General features: G+C 44.2%; 1 protein-coding gene across 3 annotated transcripts in view; it reads left to right on the forward strand.

The window, feature by feature from the left end:
* npas1 (neuronal PAS domain protein 1) overlaps nt 1-22498 on the forward strand; it is a 51251-nt gene that overhangs the window by 8690 nt on the left and 20063 nt on the right. For all 3 annotated transcript variants that reach the window (XM_052079183.1, XM_052079185.1, XM_052079184.1), the window contains exons 3-5: nt 4516-4692; nt 7439-7677; nt 19918-19985. In XM_052079183.1, coding sequence (XP_051935143.1) covers nt 4598-4692; nt 7439-7677; nt 19918-19985 — 402 coding nt within the window. In that variant the 5' untranslated portion in view covers nt 4516-4597. The remainder of the gene's footprint in view (nt 1-4515; nt 4693-7438; nt 7678-19917; nt 19986-22498) is intronic.

The following is a 22498-nucleotide window of genomic DNA, read 5'->3' on the forward strand; positions in this document are numbered from 1 at the left end:
CTGTTGGCAAAAGACATATTCTACCTGCGACCGCTTCATGAAGTCTCCCCTCCCAAATATTTCCTTTTACGGAATAACACGGCCGCGTAGCGGCAGATTGTACCGCTCTCCAGACGACAGCGCTGACATTCATCCCACTCTGCTGTTCCGTCGGATTAGCAGTCAAAGTGGCCGGCTCCATTTGGGTGAGTGCATTAATGGGCCGCCCAAACCGCCACAAGGTTATGAGGCTGATTGAATAATTACCTGCGGAGGCCCTCTGTCCATTACGCCGATGTGACTGCCCGGATAGAATTGGGGAGATGGGAGAGATTGTGCGGGACAGGAAGATGGAGCGAGAGATTAGATAAGCAGATATAAGGTCAATTAGGAGATAAACAAGATGAAGATTTAAATGGAAAAGTCTGCGCTTGTGTTTGTGAGGTGCTCAAATTAAACTCTCTTCTCTCTGATCCCCCTCTTACAGTACTTGATGAGCGTTTATCCCGGTGAGATAGAGAAGGTGGCAAAGGTGAATGTTGTTCGACGGGGAAACGTTTCCCGCCGCTTGACCCGGACACCTCTCCAGCAAACAGGACGCTCAATGAGAAATAGTCCAATAATCATGGCGACCAACAAGCACCAAAAAAAGCCTTCAAAGTTAGTCAGGATGTCGAGTCCTCGGAAAGGACTTTACTCTTCAAATAATGCTGACCTCTGCAGTTTAGCTAACACAGTAGTGAACACAACTAGCACACATAATTAGCAACACATTGAAGGGGTACCTCAGGGTAGATGTTGGGGTTTGGATTATGTCAGTTGATGGGTGCTTCCCATATTGGTTGCGCAAAAGCAAAACTGAGACCCTTTGGTTGAAAACCGCCCGACCTCCATCTACAAATAACAGAATTGGTTTTGTCTAACAAATCTGATCAACAAAAGGCACCTGAGTGCTATCAGGTGGCAGATAATGGTTGACCACGGCTAATCTGAAGTGAAACACAGACTACAAAGTCGTTGTGTTTGCTGTTGGTTTACCAGGTTTACCCCAAAAGATTTGGAAACTGTGGGTGAAAAGGATAAATGGAGTGGATGTCATTAGCAGTTGTACAGAGAAGATAATCGAGACATCGTAGCCAAAGATAGTCCCTCAATGGCCATGTTTATTATGTCTGAATTTCTATCTATTCTGTCTCACTTCGAAGCAATTTTCCTCACGGAACATTTTTCGACTGTCACGTTTGAACCACGGCAGCCGAGGAGAAGGCTAAAATAGCCATCGGGGGCTTTGTACCCTGGTTTCTCAATCGCTCTACTTGGTCAAATGACATGCAAGGGTGTGTTTACTCATGCAGGCATTAGAGCTCACTAAGGCTTTTACAACCTGGAAGTCCAAGTGGCATCATGGTGGAAGGATCTATACAGTAAAGGCAATAGAATCTTTTTGCAACCGTCCCGACATACGAGAGGTCCAAGGTTACAGACAACATGAGGTGAACTCGTCTGCACAGGGATGTGGCAACACGTCGTCACTCTACACAAGACATGTTCCGGCATCATCGTACTTAATGATTTTTATTTGCTTGTTTTATAGCTACAGTATATGGCTTCGAAGTTTACTGTTCTAATGACTTTTAAGTTAGTGATAGATTATGGAGCATTCTGATTGACCTTCAAATTCGATATGGCAATTATGTGGTCACCGTAGATATGGAACTCGGTTGTAAACCAAGGACTTGCTGACTCGTATAGAGATCAATATGTCTTCCATGCTCAATACAAAGATTCAGCCGTTGTGAAGTTTTGTTCATGGAAGTAGATATTGTTCAATGGTACTATCCTGCAATAGGCCGGCAACCAGTCGCGGGTTTGCCCTGCCTCGTGCCCAAAGTCACCTAAGATAGGCTGGAGATTGGATTGATATTGTGACAGTTTTCTTTCAATCTTTTCTTTCCTGTTCTTTCTTTGAAATAACTCAATTTCCATCAAGCAAAGTCACTCACTTGAGTACAGTCCACATTGCAATCCATTGTAAAGGGTCCAAAATAGCTCCACCTGAACCAGCTGTTGAGATTCTGACCCCAGTTGAAGTTAGCCACAATGTCGTTGACATTTTTATCTGTCTTCTACCCACTTAGAGTAGAATTAATTGAATGGGGAAGATAAATGTTGATATGAAAAGATGTAGGATGACAGCAGGAAGAAGCCGCATTATTTGTTTGCACTGCATTGTACCAATTACATTTATTGCCGTCTCGTAACATCCTGTGAACTGAACAGGCCTGACTTAGACCACATGGTGGACCTGTGACTCAAGTCACCCACTTTTGATTCCAGGCTAATGATCTCTGCCCCTGACTTTGTTTTTTAACCCCAAGCCATCACTTGTGGCTTCTGTCTATCTCACCACGGTTATAGTTGTAATATCATATACAGTACTTGAATTTTCTGTCGGTGTTTCTTTTCTTCAAAATGGTAGGGTTCAGTTTCTTATACTGTACTGTCAAATTGTATACCCTGGTCCGACTTGTATTTTTATGATGTAAATATCATGACATCATACCAGTGAAGCATACTCTCGCCCATCCATCCATTTTCTATAGTGCTTATCTTCATAAGGGTCGCAGGTGAGCTGCAGCCTCTGCCATCTGGGTTTTGGTGAGAGACAGGTTTAACCCTGGGCTGGCCATCGGCCAATTTTATATCAGATTCCACTCTATTGTCTCAGATATTACTCTTTGCTTTCATTACCGTTGATTCCCTGCCAACCAATCAGCAGCAAGCATCTAGTTCCACCCCTTAGGTATTCTACCTACAATATGTGGTTGGTACCACGACAATAGCCTGCGAGAAAGTGTGCAGGTTACAGTTTTTAAATATTTTTTCCCACACCCATTTACTTCTAATGATTGGTGGAAACGGTCTAAGTATTCATCTCAGTGTAATGTTGCGACCGCATAGACACTGTGCACACATATGGATCTCTGTATGGATTGAAATGAACTAAGGAGACGCGGGGACGTCAAATGAACATTTGGAAGTCAGCCAATGACCCAACGTCCCTGTTCAACAACCAATCCATTTGACTCTGCTGTATTTGAACGCGGTCCAAGAAGTTGTCATGCATATATTTCAGCGTTGGCTAGTGCAGCTCCAGTGTCAATCTCGCGTAGCTGCTCTTACTGTATTGAGCTAATCCAGCTCGGTCACAGTGTCGAGTGAGAACGAGAGAGGGTATCTCAGGCCCAAGGGCATGACACCATGGCGCCCGGGGCCACGTGAGCCCTTTAAATGTCAACACAGCACGAGGGGGGGGGGGGGGTGAAGACGGTAACTTGGGATGTAGTAGGTGTGCTGTTATGGGCACAAGGTGGGAGTTCATCTTGAAGATGTTTCACGATGGACATGTCTGATTGGGACCTCACTGAGGCTCATTGTTATCGCTGTTTTTTTAAGTTTTGAGGTTTTTGGCTGCAGATGAAAATGCATTGCTTGTTCAGAATATTGAATATTGTCTTTGTGGGTGGGGGGGGTTTACTGTTCGCCAGTGTTCGCCATCATACGTTGTTCGAAAGTTTGAAGAATCCTGCAATGAACTAACTCGTGCATGCAGCGGCGTACATGTATTGCGGCTGTCAGGCAGAATACTTGATTCTTCAAAACCAATGCTTTTCAGGAAATGACGTCTTCCTTGAGTTACCAGACACCGCATCGTTAGATTAGACCTGCCCAGAGAGTGTCATAGTCAGAAATTAATCTTCACTTAAATGGTTTTCGATTGTATTTTATTTTCACTTATTTTTGTCCCCCCCCCCCCCCAAAAAAAATCAGTTTTTTCTTGAAGTGAAGTAGTAGCACGAGGCTTCCGCGGAGTCAAGAACTTGTCAGATGGCTGATGTGTCCAAGAAAGTTACGAAATTTTCAAAACTTTAGATTGGGTAATAATTGGTTGGAATAAATACATAAATAAATAAAGACCACATAATGAATTGGGTGGTCGAGTGGTTAGCGAGTCAACCTCACAGTGCAGAGGTCGTGGGTTCGATCCTGGTTCCGGCCTTCCTGTGTCGAGTTTGCATGTTCTCCCCGGGCCTGATTGGGTTTTTTCCGGGTACTCCGATGTCCTCCCACATTCCAAAAACATGCATGGCAGGCTGATTGAACACTCCAAACTGTCATTAGGGGTGAGTGTGAGCGTGGATGGTTGTTCGTCTCTGTGTGCCCTGCGATTGGCTGGCGACCGGTTCAGGGTGTCCCCCGCCTACTGCCCGGAGACAGCTGGGGTAGGCTCCAGCACCCCCGCAACCCTTGTGAGTATGAATGAATGAGTTATTGTTGATAGAATGAAATTGTCCATCTTTGGGTATACGAGCTTTCTGCCCAACAGCGTCTATGTGGTCATTCTGCACAAGAAAGCGCACTCACTTAACATCGGGATGACTGTTTTTTACTTGATTTTTTTCCCCCCATCAAACTTCCTGCGATCTCCAAATTTCTTCATCAAAAATGAACAATAAATCATCATCTCCTTTTCAGGAAATCCAGATCCGAGTCTATAAGATCGCCTGCCAATCAGAGCCTTCGTTAAGAGCGGTGTGGGCGCCAGAGTGGGGGAAGGATGGCCACCATGCCGTTTGTCAGTGAGGGGAAGTGTGTTAGCGTGGAGTGGGATTTCCTGCAAGGACTTCTGGCCAAGCCTCCTACACTGCCCTGGTGAGACAACACACACACACACACACACACACACACACACACACACACACACACACACACACACACACACACACACACACACACACACACACACACACACACACACACACACACACACACACACACACACACACACACACACACACACACACACACACACACACACACTGGTTGATACCATTTAAGCTTTGGCGCATGTCTATGAATTCATCTGCACAAGGTGAAATGGACTCACTGACACGTGTAAAACAAACAATATTGATGCAACACAATCTAGAGAAGACAACATGTAGTGTTGCTCACCTGCCAATCGCGCGCCCGTGCCGCCAATCTCCACCCCTTTGGTAAGAGATTAAATAAATTTGGCAGGAATTATTAATGGGCAGTCAGTTACGGGCGGATATAAAAACTAAGCAGAATCAATGTGTGTGTATCGATTGTTCTCTGTGTCTGGGGGTCGTGGCTGTATAATAATGAGATGTTACAGGGGCTGACATACACGAACACACTATTTATACCTATTAGACAATAGCAAGGAGAAATGCAACCGCCGTCACTCTGTCGAGGTACAAACAAACGCAATGTGCAGCACGCACGCACTTGCAGGGGGGGGGATAAGAATCAACACCGGTGAGGGACGAGAGCTCACCACGCGCTTGCGTGCACACACTTTAGACCCGTGCACAACGGCGACACAAATTGTGAAGTGGCGGTGACAACATAATTCCAGCGCTCAGGCCTCATTGTGGAGAGTCAATATCCAATCAGAGAGACAGGCTACCTGAGCCCGGCCCCACCGACATTCCCCTCACCCTTTCAGTCACTGCGCCCCTCCCTCTCCTATTGATCCCTCAATCAAGGTCCCCGGCTCACAAGCCCAGGACCAGATGAGAGCGAGCCAGAGTGGGAGGGAAAGTGAGGTGTGTGTGTGTGTGTGCGTGAGCACGTACGGATTTGGAAGCGAATGGCATTATTAGGACTGTGCTGTGGTAGACAGAAGAAAAGAGTTTGTCTGTAATTACCAAGCCAATCTGCTGGAGATGGCTCACAATACAGATTGTTTCACTTGAATTGCAGCATAGCCATTACCATTCCACGTATTTACGAGATGAGCTTTCGGATTGACGCGGAGGCCCGTCTCTCGTTTATCCTGAGTGCGGTTCCATCAACAGGTGCTCGGCACACGTGTTTTAAAAAAAAAATGTTGCCTTGTGTGTTTTCATGGGTAAAGCTTGCCGCACACCGAGTGACGTGAGCGAGTGTCAACCACCGATTTTGCAGATGTAACGGCCAATCAAAATTGCTATGTTGTATGGCATGAGCTTTCACAACAAAAAATACGTTTACAGGTGTGACTCAGAATCCAGTTTATATTTCTATTCGGGGTACACCGATATTAAAAACTGATTTAGATCGCAACATTGGTTTTGATCCAAAAGACGTGACAGCGTCAGTACACGCCCTAGTAAATGGGTGTCAATACAGCTTTAACCACTCAGAAACCAATCCAAATGTTACGATACAAATCGGCATAAATCAGTCTGATGTTGCTGATCATTTGCTGTTTCTCGTAATTGAATTAACATGAATAATTTGGGATTTGGAGAGCTTCTACGTGTTCTTAAGAGAATATGACAAAAGCTACAAATACACATCTTCATCTTTGACAAATCATTTTGAAAGAAATGTGCATCTCTTCACAAAAGACGGTGAGATGAGATTCTCGATACATGTGGTACGGTACGATTCAAAGATATTACGATTCGGTTCAATTCAGCGGGATTACGAGTTGATTTGATGTGGTTCAACTGTCGCTTTTGTCTTGTTTATAAATATCCAACACGTAAAAACTCTCCAAAGCCCAAACGATCCAAGTTAATTTAATTCAAAGAAAGCAATGTCAAATATCTATCTGGTGTACACTGCGCAGTAAATACAATTCGACACATTTCTGAAGACGAGGGTTGCAATACGATTCAAGGATGCAACCATTTGGAAATCCAGTGATTAGATTTGAACCGTTTTTGTCACACACCTCGCAATAGTCATTTATATTTATAATTTCACAAGTACCTGTGGCTAAATAGTTTGGAGAGTCTAAGCAGTCACGCTCCACGAGAAGGAATGCTCAGTTACTGCTGTACCTTCTGTTTTTCATTTTTTGCTTTTGTATTCGGGTGGCCCAGTAGTCCAGTGGTTAGCGCGTCGACTCCTGTGTGGAGTTGGCATGTTCTGCATGGGTTTTCTCTGGGTACTCAAGTTTCCTCCCAAATTCCAAAATCATGAATGGCAGGCTGATTGAACACTCCTGAGGTGTGAGTGTGAGCGCCGATGGTTGTTCATCTCTGTGTGCCCTGCGGTTCAGGGTGTCCCCCGCCTCGTGTCCGAAGACAGCTAGGATAGGCTAAGTTGAGAATAGTATTCATCTTGATGAGTTTGAATGTGATTAGTTCATTCTAAACAAACCCATCATCAGTTATAAGAGGGTGTGTATACTTTTGCAATCACATTTTCTCAGTTGTTTAATTTTACTTCTCTTTACTAAAAAATGTACAGGTTATGTCATCACTCTGGTGGAAGAGGTTTTGAAATGGTTTCTTTTGTTTGTTTGTTTGAGGGTTGTTTTTTTTACAGGGGTGAGTAGACTATCTCTGTATCACTGAGCTGCAAATGTTTTTGGGGGTTTTTTGCACTCTGTGTTTTCATCTCTTACGTCTCTTCCATTCTCCTACCTCCCACGATGTAGTCTGCAGAACCTACGCAAAGAGAAGTCGCGCAATGCAGCCCGGTCGAGACGCGGGAAGGAGAACTTTGAGTTCTTTGAGTTGGCAAAGATGCTGCCCCTGCCCGGCGCCATCACCAGCCAGCTGGACAAGGCCTCGGTCATCCGGCTGACCATCAGTTACCTACACATGCGAGCCTTTGCCAGCCAGGGGGACCCGCCCTGGAGCCCCCTGCTGGAGGGAGACAGCAACTGCAGCAAAGGTAGGGAACCGTTGTTTTCAAATTGTGGCTTCTCCTTGCTCACCGTTTTGGTTGATTGACAGCAACACGGATGGAATGCATTTAGAATAGATTGTTTTTCGCGTCGTCAGAGAGAAGCGCACCTGTGTATTAGATCTCATTTGTCTGCGTACCTCATGTCGTGGCTAGCCACATGATTGCCGAGTGTGACAAAGCATCTGTTCTGCCCCGCCAACAGAAGGATTTGGACCGGGATCATTTTCAGTCATCTGTTTTCCTACACCATTAATATTGTTTTGCATTTCAGCACACACACACACACACACACACACACACGATCATTCACAAGCCTGTAAAACACGCACGTGCATATGCATTTTAATCACACCAAGACTTTCCATAGGCGTCCTCCTATCTGTTTGCGTGCGGCACGGCACACAAAGAAAGGGCAGACTATTGGTGCGTTTTGTAATTACAGGAATTAACTGTATAACAAGGACAGCGTAATTACACAGCCTGTCTAATTGCTAGTATTACTGAGGGGAAACCGTGCAGATACAATACAATTAGAGGTGCGTGTTTTCGTGTGTGTCTCTGTGTGTGTGACTTTTTCTTGTCTAATTTGGGGGATAAAATATGTTGGCAAAAAAAAATACGAAAATCCCGATGCTAATTGCATGCATGTTTTTGCACTGTGTGCGTGTGGCTGTGCGTGTGTGGATATGTGTGTGTTTGTGTGTGTGTGTGTGCGTAAGCCCAAACCATAATAAGATCACCGCGTGTTCCAGATAAGACATAATGGCTTGAACAGTGTAATAAGTTTGGTCGGGTATGGATGCTTGTGTCAATACGCTGGCTGTGTTAAAGGGGCTCTTGAGGCTCGAAGGATTGATCGGCCGGCCCGGGAAAGGACACTTTGAGACAAGACTACCTTCATGTCCACGTTGCATTTATTTGCAGTTTCTTCACAGTTGAAAAGCCAAACTATTCACAGTATTGACTTTATATGCTCAAGTACTTTCAGACTTTCCCTTTAGGCAACTGTGATGATCATAAATAATACTCACATTGCACACATGATTCAATTTCAGCATGCGTGTTGACGCTGTTCAGTGTAGTTCATATTTGTCTGTTTTTTTTGTTTTTTTAAACACAACTATCAATTATTTAGTAGCAGAAGTTGACATCTGGATGTCTTTGTGTTTTACGCGTCGAAGCAAAATTTGTTATTTCTCAAATGAAAACTCTTCTGAATTGAAGTCAAATAACTGCCGTCAGTGTCGTATTAAACCATGCTGTCATTTGTTGTTCAGCTGTACTATTTTGACCGCTCATCGATCGGAAAAAAAAAGTCAGAAAGTGGACTTACGAGTTTGTTGTACTACAGCGACGATGTCCGTGTTCTAGCAAGAAATCGGTCGGGTTTCATGCAAGCAGAAGAAGTTCTCATGTTGGCCACTGTAAAGTGGGCACTTGGAGACTGCCTTCCGTCCCCTGATCATTCCTCTGTTGATTTAAGATCTGTGATATGATCATAATGCATTGAGCTGTTCAATGATTCCGAGGGTTTGATACGGTTTCATCTATCACACATATCAGCTGAGCGCAGAATGTGGAGGCCTGCGCTTCGATTAACATCCACCATCGCGTTACACTGGTTGTGCCACAACTTAGACCTGCTTAGCATTTATATGAGGTCAAGTCTACTTTCGGTCACCAATTTGTCCAAGTTCGGCGGGGGCATGTAATAGAAAACCCCCTCAAAATTATGGATATTAATTTTGGTTTAACGAACCTATACGCTAAATTCTCGCGACAATCCCATGTTCAGGCTGGTTAGAATCATGCAAATTTTACTTTTTTTGTGCTTTGGGACTCAGAGGTAGCAGCTGGCCATGTTGGTAAATACAAGTAAAGTTTTTTTTTGTGTTGAGTCAGTGTACAGATCAGGAGGCGGGGCAGGACGGGGACACTAGCCAATAAAAGACGACTCACTAATCTGAGACGGCAGGATGAAAGTGCACACATTTACTTCATATTGAAGCAATCTTGTCTTCAGCTGCAAGCTTTATACCGTTGAAAATTACCATCGGGAACATTGCAGCCCAAAATAAAGGAGGGGCTAGACTCAGACTACAATCAATTACCGGTATACTGTTTCCAACGTTGGGAATAGACTTGCATGGTCATATTAGATTCGTTCTTTTGAATTTCGGTCTGCCGAAATGTATATATCGTGGTTTTCTTATTACACCTAATGCCAAGGTACTTACTGTATACCGACATGAAAAAAATAAATAAATAAATCTTATTTTTGTTTCTTTTTGACGGTAGACATCAGGCTACACACTCACGCTGAAAATGTCATGCTAATTTGGACATCAGCTTGAACATACCTACCCACAATGCAATGGCCGAGTTTTAAGTGTGATGCATGACTTTAATTCCATAAGCGGAATGTGGCCGGAACGCGTGTGAGTGGAGAAGAACGATGAGGGCATGGGACAAACGAAGAAAAAGGAAAGGTGCAAAGAGAGAGAGAGAAAGAGTGTGTGGCTTGGTTGAGTTCACATTCCTTCACAAGGGTTTTGGAATGGGTGAGATGCAGAAAAGGGAAGGAAGGAAGGAAGGATGCTAGAGGAAGAGAGGGGTGGGGCCGCCGTGGCTTTTGTCTGCTTCCCACGTTTCAAAGCCAGTCTTGAAAAATGAATAGACAGAGCAAAATCAATTGCATGACCTTCACAGAGGGAGAGAGGGAGTGAGATTGAGAGAGCAGTGCATGAGGGAAGGGGGGGGGGGCAACAGAGGGAAGGAAGTGATGGACAAAAGGAAGGAAGGAAAGAAGTTAGGAAGGAAGCAAATGAAAAGGAATGTGTTTATTCTTCCTTCTTGGGCATTTGTCTTGACGCGTCTCTTTGATCAACTGTTCCCTTGCCACTGTTGCCTTAAACAGTAAGCGGACCCGCTCAATCGAAGGAGATCCACTACAATTAAGAGCCTACCTTCACAAATTGAAGTTTTTAACTCTTATTTCTGGTTAGTCCCCCAATACGTGTCGTGTAGCTTTTACACTTTGTACTGGAGCGGAACTGCACTCTGTGACACTGAGCGATAGTTCTATGATTCGGTTCTCTCATTTGGGAGCCTGTGACGAATGAAAACATGTTTTAGTCCACGAGTCACTGGAATTGGACTATAAGAAGCTTATTTTAGTGAGCAAATGTTCTTTTAACGTTCTGTTAACGTAGCGCTGATCTTTAGTCTACATTGACATTGATTGATTCGCCTATTTTATAACGTCAGTCTACGGAGAGCTCATCTGCATAATATTGTCTCACACGTCTTTGAAGCCCCGTGCTAGTGTTTTATCATTTTCATTTGCATTTAGCAATCTTTTCGAAAGGGATTTATGTGTTGTTGAAAAACAACTCAACTGGAAAATGTGACAGGTTGTTCTGAATTGAGAAAGGGTCTCAATTCTTTTTCCCACCTGACTTTGAGCAAGATGCTGGACTGATTGCCGGTCAAACAAGCCTTCACAGACATACCGGTAATCAAACCTGCATGGAAAAATTTGAGTCTTCAGTAAACCCAGTGGTTCTCAATTATTTTCTGTCATGCCCCCCCCAAGGAAGAGGAAAACATCTCGTGCCCCCCCCACCTCCCTCCGCACGGCTATAAATAGTATCATTTGTCTATAAAATTCTTATAAGTACACCTTTGCATAACGCTGTACCCTTATTAACGTATAAGATAATAAAAAAGAAAGAAATATGGACCAGCTTACAACAAAGAATAGCTTTAGTAACTGGAACAGAAAAGATTTAAAGTGCATCTGAAATTCAAAAATAACATTGAATCCTTAATTTCACCATATTTTTTTGACTGACCATGTCAAACCATACGATACAGAAAAATAAAATGACATAAGCTCAAGAACTAATAATGCATTCAAACTACTCACCAACATCTCAGAGCACAATATTAAAAAAAAAAACTTTAACCAGCAAAACAAAAATATATAAAAGAATTTGTGCTTCTTTTTTTTTTTTTTTTTTTAAATCAAAGATGATGTCTGGATTAATGGCTACAATGAGCACATTTTGCAATGCGGGCCCCACTATTTGAGAAACACTGAGTTAACCCAAGGCCAACGCACACCAAGCGACACAGACTAATGTGATTGAATTGAACCATCGTGGAAAAAAATGAGAGTTGGTGATTTTTCACCACATGTGATTGTGTACCATTACCGATGCACTGCAATGGAAAAAACAGCAACCCTTTATCGGGTTTTGAGGCTCCACACACAGTAAATCATTTTTAATTGAATCACAAAAACTTGTCAAGAAAAAAACAGATTGCGAAAAAATCATTAAGTCTATAAAACGAGGCTTCTAAATCCTGAAAAACAGGCTATTGCCCCCGTTCTTGTCAGCGCTGAATGCGCTAAAACCACGCCCCTCGCATCGGTCTCAGGCAAACACATTACTACTGCTTGAGCAGTGAAAATATATCCACTTAAAGACTCCAGTTGGGGGAAACACATACGACCAGGTCATCGCCGGGCTTTTCCACACTGTGACAACAAGGCGCTCTAAAGCGCCAATGCACTGACTGTTGTCTTTTTTTTTTTTCGTCTCTTTGCTTTTCCGTCTTTCTATGTGTGATGTGTGTGCACTTACTGCTGACAACTAAGCACTCTAAATCAGCCACGGCAGTGGACTAGCAGAAGGAAAGATTTTTGGCAGAGTGCAATTGTGCAATTATTTAGTTGATTAATCATATTTATTAAAAACATTACATTTTCAGGGCGGCCCGGTAGTCCAGTGGTTAGCACGTCGGCTTCACAGTGCAGAGGTACCGGGTTCGATTCCAGCTCCGGCCTCCCTGTGTGGAGTTTGCATGTTCTCCCCGAGCCTGCGTGGGTTTTCTCCGGGTGCTCCGGTTTCCTCCCACATTCCAAAAATATGCATGGCAGGCTGATTGAACACTCTAAATTGTCCCTAGGTGTGAGTGTGAGTGCGAATGGTTGTTCGTCTCTGTGTGCCCTGCGATTGGCTGGCAACCGATTCAGGGTGTCCCCCGCCTACTGCCCAGAGACGGCTGGGATAGGCTCCAGCACCCCCCGCGACCCTAGTGAGGATCAAGCGGTTAGGAAGATGAATGAATGAATGAATTACATTTTCATCCCTGTGTTTGAAACCAGGACATGATTTCAAATTGACAGTGCGGAGAAGATCCAAAAATAATTAATTATGATTAATTTTCTGGTTTGGTCTGTAGCATGACAGAAAATTGACAATAATGCTGATCATTGTTTTCCACAGTAAAATCAGACGTTTGCAAACATCTTACTTTGGGGAAAAAACACAAACATACCGGTAATCAGTCTGCTTTCATTTCACGGAGGAGTCATTGTATGAAACAAATTATCTAAACGATTAATCGATTATCAAAATAATCCATTGTTTATTGGATGATTGAGCTATTATTGCACCTCTACTTGGCAGGGTTTTAAAAGCTACATATGATCGACCAAGAAATGCCACAATAAAATAAAGTAACCTGGAATCTCTCCGGAAAACCAAAAGTTGAAGTTGTTGTGCAATTTCAGATGGACTTTTGTGGGCAACTTTTTGCGCAGTCTTTGTGAGAATAAGCGCAAATCTGTCCTCAGTAACCTGATGCTTCGCAAGTACTGCACCCAAATCAAAAGGTCTCAACTGCTCATAAAGCAGTCATGATTGCCGCATTAAAGTCTTTCATTACAAATGTGTTGCAAGTTGACAGGTGCAAGATGGCAGCTGGCGCCCCCCCCACCCCTCCCATCTTTTACAAGGTATTGAACAATGACAAGTGGGCTCCGGCCTCAAGTGTTTTACCGTCTCTGTTAGTGAGGTCAAACACACCTCTCGCCCGCCGAGCGCCACTGACATTGACTTTCACACTGCTCACAGTCCCTCTCCCTCCCTCCTTGCCTGCTTGCCGTCGCCCCTTGTCGCCCCCCCCCCACACACACACACACGCATCTGCCACCACCTCTAATTCACGGCGTTAAAAGCAGCCGGGGCTTTTAAGGCAAGTTAATTGCACTCAAATTATGTTCGACCACGAAAAGAGTGAGGGAATGACAGCGCAGAGACGGTGAGATGGAGAGAGAAGATAATTGTGCCGGAGGCGGCAATTAGGGTCACCCTTTCTTTATCTGCGCCAGTGTCAAGTTGATGAAACATCACAATCGGATGCGAGTAAACAACTTGGCGGTTGATCAGACTCTGTGTTTTGAAAAGGGTGCGAGCGCTGAACTTGAGAGAAAATGACAGATGAGGAGACAGCGGATGGAGGAAGCTGCACTGACTGTTATCAGGTTCCCATGGAAACGGGTTAAAAAGGTTGACCCTGTGGGGGAGGTGCCTCCCTGTGTGTGTGTGTGTGTGTGTGTGTGTGTGTGTGTGTGCGTGTCTGCGCGCGCGCGTGTGCCATTAGTCATGAACTTAACTGGGACTAAATTATGTATTAGACAGACGTATAATGAAAATCATTAAAATGAAATTTCTGTCTTTTCTCCCAGCCGAGCGCCGGGGAGACCCGGAGAATTGACCTGCGAGTCAGACCATAATTAACGTGTGCAATGGCGCCCTGTCCCGCTTTTTCTTATTCCCACAATGAAATTAAGCCTTGCAGCAGAGTCCCAGCCGGCCATTCAAACACGAGTGTGTCGGACAGCGATGAGCAAAGATCACACGAGCTCACACGTCGATGCTCGCACGAGATGGAAGTCTTAGCTAGTGAAGACATTTTACTGGACTGCTTTATAGTGACGTCAGCGTCACACTGAACAATTTTTAAGTTGACCGAAAAAAGCCAGATAGTCAGAAAAATAATTACCATAGTTAGCAGGGTACGTCCTGGTTCATGCAGGACGATATCTGAGATGTTGCGGAAATGTTTCAGGACGGGTACCTACTACATTTCAAATCCACAAAAGCTATTTTGCCTTCAATATAATCTATTTTGGGTGACAAAGTAAAGTAAAGAGGCTCAGAGTTCCATTCCAGGCTTTGTCTTACCTGTGCGGAGTTTGAATGTTCTCCCTGCGCCTGTGTGGGTTTTCTCCGGGTACTGCCGTTTCCTCCCGCATTCCAAAAACATGCACTCTAAATTGTCCTGTCTGGCTGAGTGGCTTAATGCGGGTAACAGCTAACTTTAGACACTAGTATTGGGGTTGAGATCCTGGGAAGAGCGGATGGCTTACTCGATTTTGTGTCAGGAAGAAATTCTGTGGTAAAACTGTGCTTGACATATCATGAGAATGACTTTCTGGGGCGACTCCTCACATGTAAAAGTTGCTTCTCCCTTGTGGAAAATTAGGGTACTGTAATAAAATGAGGCCGGCCCGGTAGTCTGGTGGTTAGCACTTCGGCTTCACAGTGCAGAGGTACCGGGTTCGATTCCAGCTCCGGCCTCCCTGTGTAGAGTTTGCATGTTCTCCCCGGGCCTGCGTGGGTTTTCTCCGGGTGCTCCGGTTTCCTCCCACATTCCAAAAACATGCGTGGCAGGTTGATTGAACACTCTAAATTGTCCCTGGGTGTGAGTGTGAGTGTGGGTGGTTGTTCGTCTCTGTGTGCCCTATGATTGGCTGGCAACCGGTTCAGGGTGTCCCCCGCCTACTGCCCGAAGACAGCTGGGATAGGCTCCATCACCCCCCGCGACCCTAGTGAGGATCAAGCGGCTCGGAAGATGAATGAATGAATAATAAAATGAGTTTTTTTCTAAACCACAGCAAAACTGATCACCTGGTAAGACATTTCTTGGTAGCTCTAATTCATCAGTGTGGATAGTGTTTACTCCGTGTAGAATTAAAATATTGACCCAATGTGCTGGGTCAAATTCTCAACCCAAAGGGATGGGTGTAAACAAGTCAGAATGGCTTTTTTGGACCCAGCACTGGGTTAGCTGTTACACTCAATTTGGGTTCATTTGGATCTCAAAGCTTTAAGGGTGAATGTATTGGAAGTTAAGTTGTTGCACTTTTGATTAGCATTTCATTTTTGTTTGCTTCAGTTGTTAATGAAAATTATTTCAGTTAGTTCAGGGAATTATATATAGATAAGACATTTTATTCTGTAAATGTTGACCCACTGAGCAGTTTGTTTATCACCCACTCATCATCAAAGTCACTGAATCATCCACCCGCATGTGAAGTAGAAGTTCACACACAACTGCGCCACAGAAGGATCTTTGTTCTCCGAGTGAGATACCGACACTTCTGTGGGACCCTCTCCTCACATGTGCGCACGATTGTGGAAATGCACACGCACACACACACACACAAACACACAGCATGTCCAGTGTTTTGGTTTCCTGGCCACCCTATTGTACCCTGGCAGTCTTTAATAAATGGCCCTCTGTGTATTTTGTGAGTGTGAGTTTAAACTCATCCATCAGACCCCCACCACCTCCGCTCTAGTCCACCTCACCGCCAAAGCCCCCCCACCCCCTTCTCCCCCGGCTTCATGTCACATCAAGCGTTTCCTCTGCCATGTTGACACTAGTCAGCACCACTGATCACCCGCCATCACCTTCACTCCTCCTGGGACCTGACGCATGACACACACACATGCTGCGCCTCTATGTGTGACCTTTTAGATTGCTGTGATATGATGGGTGCTGCTTCCTTCACACTCTCCATCATGGCTGCCCCCCCCCCACACACACACACTCTGACTGAGACCCCCCCGCCTCCCTCTGTCCCTTCCAGGCACTGACTGGCTGGCTGAAGGGTCCCAGCACCAGACCCTCTTTCACAGTCCTGAATGGACTTGCCTTATTTATATTCACACAGTCACACAGGGGGACCCCAATCTCACAATGCCACTGTGGCTTTGTCCGGCAACTCTGTATTTGTGTGTGTGTGTGTGTGTGTGTGTGTGTGTGCTTTAGACAGGATAGGCTTCCGTGTGTTTTGTGCATGAGAAATCATTGCCATGTGTATTCTTGAAGTGTGTGTGTGTGTGTGTGTGTGTGTGTCTATAACTCTAATGGAATGCCTCCCTCTTCTATTCATTGAACTCACATCACAAGCAAGCAGCTGGTTAATATATTAATAAATGTCTGTGTGAATGTGAGTGCGTGCTTGTGTGTGTGTGCGTGTGTTTGTGTGCTCCACTCCCCCATGTTCAGTTGTAACCCAGAGCAGCGCTTTCGTTTTCCTGTCATAACGTGTATTGATTTTCTTCAGCCTTGCAGTGACACACATATCTAAACTAAACATATACCATAAACATACACACACACACAGACGCACACACACAATCTCATACACACACACACACAATCGCACGCACACACACACACACACACACACACGCATGCAGGTGTCCTATGATTCCTAAAGTCATGCGCAAACTCAAATGCTCCAACGCATTACGCCCATATACACACAAATACACACGCAGATATGGAAGACTGTTCAAAAGCAGCCCTGTTGAAGTGAGATTAGTTCCCCTACATATGGTCTCTACACACTCGCAGGTGTACTACCCTACCTCCCCCCACCCACCTTCACCCGGCCCCTTATTCCCTCCCACCCCCAACATAAAACAGTAAATTCGGCTGATTGGTGAATTAATCTTGCACGTCACCAAGGGCCCCTCGCGCCCCGCGTTGGCTTGGAAGCAAGTGATCACTCTCGCCTTGCTTAGTGTTTTCTCATTTTCCTCGCCTTAGCCTTGCTGCGGCTCTCATACCTATCTTCAACCTGCAACCCACCAACCCCCAATCTCCTCTACCTTCCTCCTCAATGTATAACACCCCCCCCTCTTCCCCCCGCGTCCCTCCCTGCGCAACCGCCTGCCTAACCACCTCCAACTCTATTTGTATTGTAATTGCCTCGGTAAACAGCACCACTTTGGCACCGAGCAGCTCTGATAGCTTATGTTTGGGATGCATTAAGAGTGGCGAAGCCAAGTGTGTGTGTGTGTGTGTGTGTGTGTGTGTGTGTTTGAAAGATTGAGTGGAATGCATCCTGTTGTGTTTGCTCTTCAAAATGTTCCATTTAAAAAATATATATTTCACAATGCTTTTATTCTTTTGTTGTACATTCTGTGGCTTTTGGTGCCTTTTATTACAAGAGACGAGCTTTGTGAGATACGTGCAGGCATTCAGCTGCTTTTTAATTTTTTTTACTTTTTGACAAAAACATTTGAGATACGGGTGTATGTTGACACACTTCACAACAAGCCGTTTGGCAATGAACAATTCTTCTTTAGTGACACCCCCTAGTTCAAGTTGACATTCGAACTTAACATAAAGCAAAAAGGATTACACGTTGCGTATTTAAAACAACATGTCTTTGTTGTCAGTTTAGAAAAATACTAACAAACAATAGAGAATGCCATAGACAGACTAATAAATAGCACCGGTGTCACCGTGTTATAACCATTTAGCAGCACATATTTGAACACAAACGGTGGAGCAGCACAGAATCAGACACTATAACAATAGTTGCAGACACATATTCTTTATCTTTTGGAAATATGACTATTAGTCAGTCAGTCGTGATAACTCTTCTCCGCGTGTGTCACTGTGCCTGTATTACACTGCCCCCAGGTGGCCAAGGCATACACACAAGAAGGAGCAGGACCGTGTTCATTGAAGTGAAGCAAAACCATTTCGCAAAAACGGTTTAATTTTTTCCACTTTATTTATGTCGCTGTTACTGTATGTTTTTTTATGAAGTACAATATTTTAGAGTGCTACAGTAGTGTACAGACACACACAAAAATTTATTTCAGAGGCTTTGTACAAGCGTGGTGGTCACAGAACAGATTAGACACCTTTCTCAAGACACCGCTCGAATATTTTGGAATCACATTATTTGTCATTGATCTTGCGGCTAAATGAAACACCTTTTTAATGCGCGCACAACCGTTTTTTTTCCAAGTGAATATGTCCTGGGGAAAATGAGATCCAAGCACACTATGAGAAGGTCCACAAAAGCAAAGAAATGGGAAAGAAGATGGCATTCTCCAGTACATTCAGATCAGCAAAACGTCACTTTTTACTTCGCCTTGTTCCTGCTTGATTATGAGTGTGATGGGCATGACGTTTTTATGTAATCTAATGTTGACCGGGCGTTCCATCAAATTCATTTCAAAGATTTGTCGTGAAAAAGGCTCAATGGACTTATTCGTACATTTGCATTTTTTGTATGTGTTCATCACCATGGTTGCTTTGCATATCTGCAACAATTTCAAATCTATGACAGAAATTGCATATTCTTCAAAAGCCCATTTGTTTTGTGAAGAGCAACAGTTTCTTTGAAATGATGGATCAAGGCGTCGCGGGGCGTCATCCACAATTCAAATAAATACCCCGGTGGAAAAGGCACCTCCTTCTTCACTCAATCAAGTAAATAAATTAGGCGTGTGCATAATTATGTAAGTTTGTAGACGCTAGAATTCACATACAACATTAGTGATGTGTTGCGCTGCATGAGGAAAATGGTGATCATATTGGACGCTGACTGGCTTTCTGTTCACCTCACAATAGAAAATGGATGGATGGATTCTAATTTAGTATAGTATTTAGTATATTGGAATAATTTCCTTAGCTATTTCATTTTTTAAAAAATCCTATCTATTCCTTAGATATTACACTGTAATTAACTATGACAAAATGTGCTGAGTCTTCAGGGATGCTTGATGCCACCCACACATGACTGATACTGGCCCAGCTTGTTCTCACATGAATTGTTGGAGCCTCTGCAATTAAAAGTATTCATTTTACTTTGATGAAAATAATGCAGTCGCTGATGGCAAAGCGGTACACTCGCCCGACTTGTGTGTGGGCAGTGTGGGATCGCTTCCCACTCAGTGACGGTGTGATTGTGGGTGTGAATGGTCGTTTGTGTCTCTCTATGTGCCCTTTGACTACTGGCGACCAGTTTAGAGGGGAGTGTGTCTTTTGCCCAAATTCAGCAGGTGCAGGCTCCAGCAACCACCTTGACCCTCATCAGGATAAAGTGTTGTTGAGAATGGATGGATGGACGGATGAAAATAATGTGGCCTCGAAGCATCATTTATTCATTTCATATCATTGATTACGAGAAGAATGTGTCTTTTGAGACAATACGGTAAAATCTCTGGGGGATGACTGACCGCTATCCTTGAGTCTTTTCCGCTTAGATGTCTTTATTCATTTGATGTTTTTTTTGCCTTCATGTCTTCCTGATGTGTGTTCGTGTCTTTGTTTCAGTGAGACGGTCCTCACATTCTCTGGCCACTGACATCTTTGAACAGCACCTGGGGGCACATCTCCTGCAGGTAACTGCCGCAACACTCACATCTTCCCTTCCCGCCTCCTTTTCAACACTTCTCAGCACGGATAAATTATGTTTTCCTTTCTGTAGCTCGAGGTGGGCAAACATTTGTGCTCGAGGGCCACTTTTGATGTCCAAAATGGACAAAAGGGCCAGCTCGATTCGTAGACGAGGTCAAAATATGTATGCAGAATGTGTAAAATTATTGTATTGATTTTAATTTTATTTTTTGTAGTGTGTCGAGTACAATCAAACGATGATGTCATTAATATTTGGTTTAATTGTCAACTAACTCGGTGTCGCACCTACAAACACAAGCTCACTCAGTCTCGCCATCGTCCTCAGTTGCACAGGCCACACCCACTGACATGTTCATCCAATCACATTAAAGAGCATTGGTCATTCGTTCATATTCAGATACTCTTTGAAATGGTTGAACATGAACAACAAATCCCCAAACACAACTGTAGGATTGCTATTTGTTACAGAAAGTCAAATGTGCACAAATGTGCGCCTTTTATTTATTTATTTATTTATTTTTACTACAAGTACTTTTTTCTTGATAGTGGATCGTATTCCGAATCCGCCCTAGGTTTCTTTCTCTGCACATCAGGTTTCAATAATAATAATAATAGTTACTTTATAGCAATTATATAATATGCAATAGTATATTGATTAATATTTGTGAATTAAGGGTTAGGTTCAGCAACAGGGCGATTTTTTTTTTCCTGAAACGTCATAGCTGGAAATGACAAACCATGGTTAGATCTGTATTGCACAAGCTTTTGTAGGTCAAATTGAAAAACCCCAAACTGATAATATCTCAAAGACATGCAAGAAAAAGACTTTGTCAAATATATGTTTAGGTCCATACTCTGATCATTTTCTGTTCACTGCAGGGGGAGCGAGCGTTTTGCATTATGTATTGTAGTAAACCTCCACTTGTGTTACAAGATTTTCGAAAGATCTGACTGTTTGTCAGACCATGTGGGTGTCTGTAATTTCTGATTGGATGAGGGAGTCGGGGGCTGTGGTCAGTGGAAGGAGGGGACGGGAATGGGAGGATGTGGAATGATGGAGTGGGGGGGGTTCAAAGAAATGGGACTTGGATTTTTTTAAAATTTTGAACATCAAGCCTGCCTGTTTCGATAGGCGTGCATTTGTGATATTTGAAAATTGACTTCTGGATTTAGTCACTGACCACGCCGGCGTCTAATTTTTAGTCCAATATTTTCACATGCTCGAGGCACCGTTTGCCGCACAAAGCCAGCACCTGTTGATTTCAGCTAGCCGTCCATATTGTGAAAGCCAAAACACATGGTTGGCGATGGATTGATTTCAAGCTATCACGATCAGCGTGGAGTGCCATCAACGCGTCAATGCGTCACTCGCCCTCGGGGGCCATATTTCGCCCGCTCCTGCTGTAGCCGGCAACACATCTTCCCAACGATCTTCGCAAGACAGTAATGGTCACATCACTAAGCCATGAACTTCAGCTGTTCAGACAGCGTCTTGAAGCTGACCTGTGTACATTTTGCACAGGTGAATTGTAGGCTGGAGGACTGTGGCGCAAGAGGGGTGCGGGGGTGGGGGGTGCAGTGTGTCGGTAACACCGCAGATTAGGAAGAGGCTGAGGGAAGGACGCCAGTTGGAAGAGCAAGCGCAGCAGCGAGGGATAAGGGGGAACTACACGGATTAAGGGAGGAATGGAATAAGGGAGGCGTGGGAGCAGGTGGAGAGAGGTTAGGAATTTCCAAGTGAGACAGTTTGTGGAAAAAAAAAAGAAGAAGAAGAAAGAAGCACACGTCCGCTGTCCTCTGGCATTTTAAGGAGGGGCGGGAGACTTAGGGAGCGGCGTTGATAGGAATCAAATTAATGCTGCGGAAGAAGAAAAAAAAAACTGTATGATTCTTTCCTCCCCAGCCGTCCTGCGGCCGTAATAGCCTGATAATTGCACTTTAGTTCTCCGACATTCAGGCGGCTGATTTTTCTCCTGGCCACGACACACGACTCCCCACACCCCGCACGGCCACACATTTGCATACTGAATGTGTCACTTGCATAAATTACCGCTGCCACTTTAAGCACCGAGCCCGCCAAAATAGCAATCATTCTTTATAGCGGACTGGCCCTGCTCTGTGTGTGTGTGCGTGCGTGTGTGTGTGTGTGTGGGTGTGTGTATAAGCTTGTTGTGACGATTAATATTTTTCTGTGAAGCAGTCCTCTCTAATGGGCTGGTTGTATACCTTTCACTTCTCATTAGACTCACCGCAGACTGTAATGACTCTGGTTTTATCTGTGTCTCTGTTGCTGTCTGCATATGTATGTGCCTGCGTGTGGTTGTGTGCGCGCGTGTATGTGTCAAGAGATGCAGTGTTCTGCCTTAGTTGTGAGTTCATTACATCTGATTGAAGCAGCTCTGGTCCGTGTACTATACTGCTCTGAGTCTACTCTTTGCTTTTATCTTTCGATGTGTGCGTACGTGTGCGTATGTGTGTGTTTCCATGTGTGTGTGTG

Source organism: Hippocampus zosterae, chromosome 10, assembly GCF_025434085.1.
Source record: "Hippocampus zosterae strain Florida chromosome 10, ASM2543408v3, whole genome shotgun sequence".
Taxonomy (NCBI): Eukaryota; Metazoa; Chordata; class Actinopteri; order Syngnathiformes; family Syngnathidae; genus Hippocampus; species Hippocampus zosterae.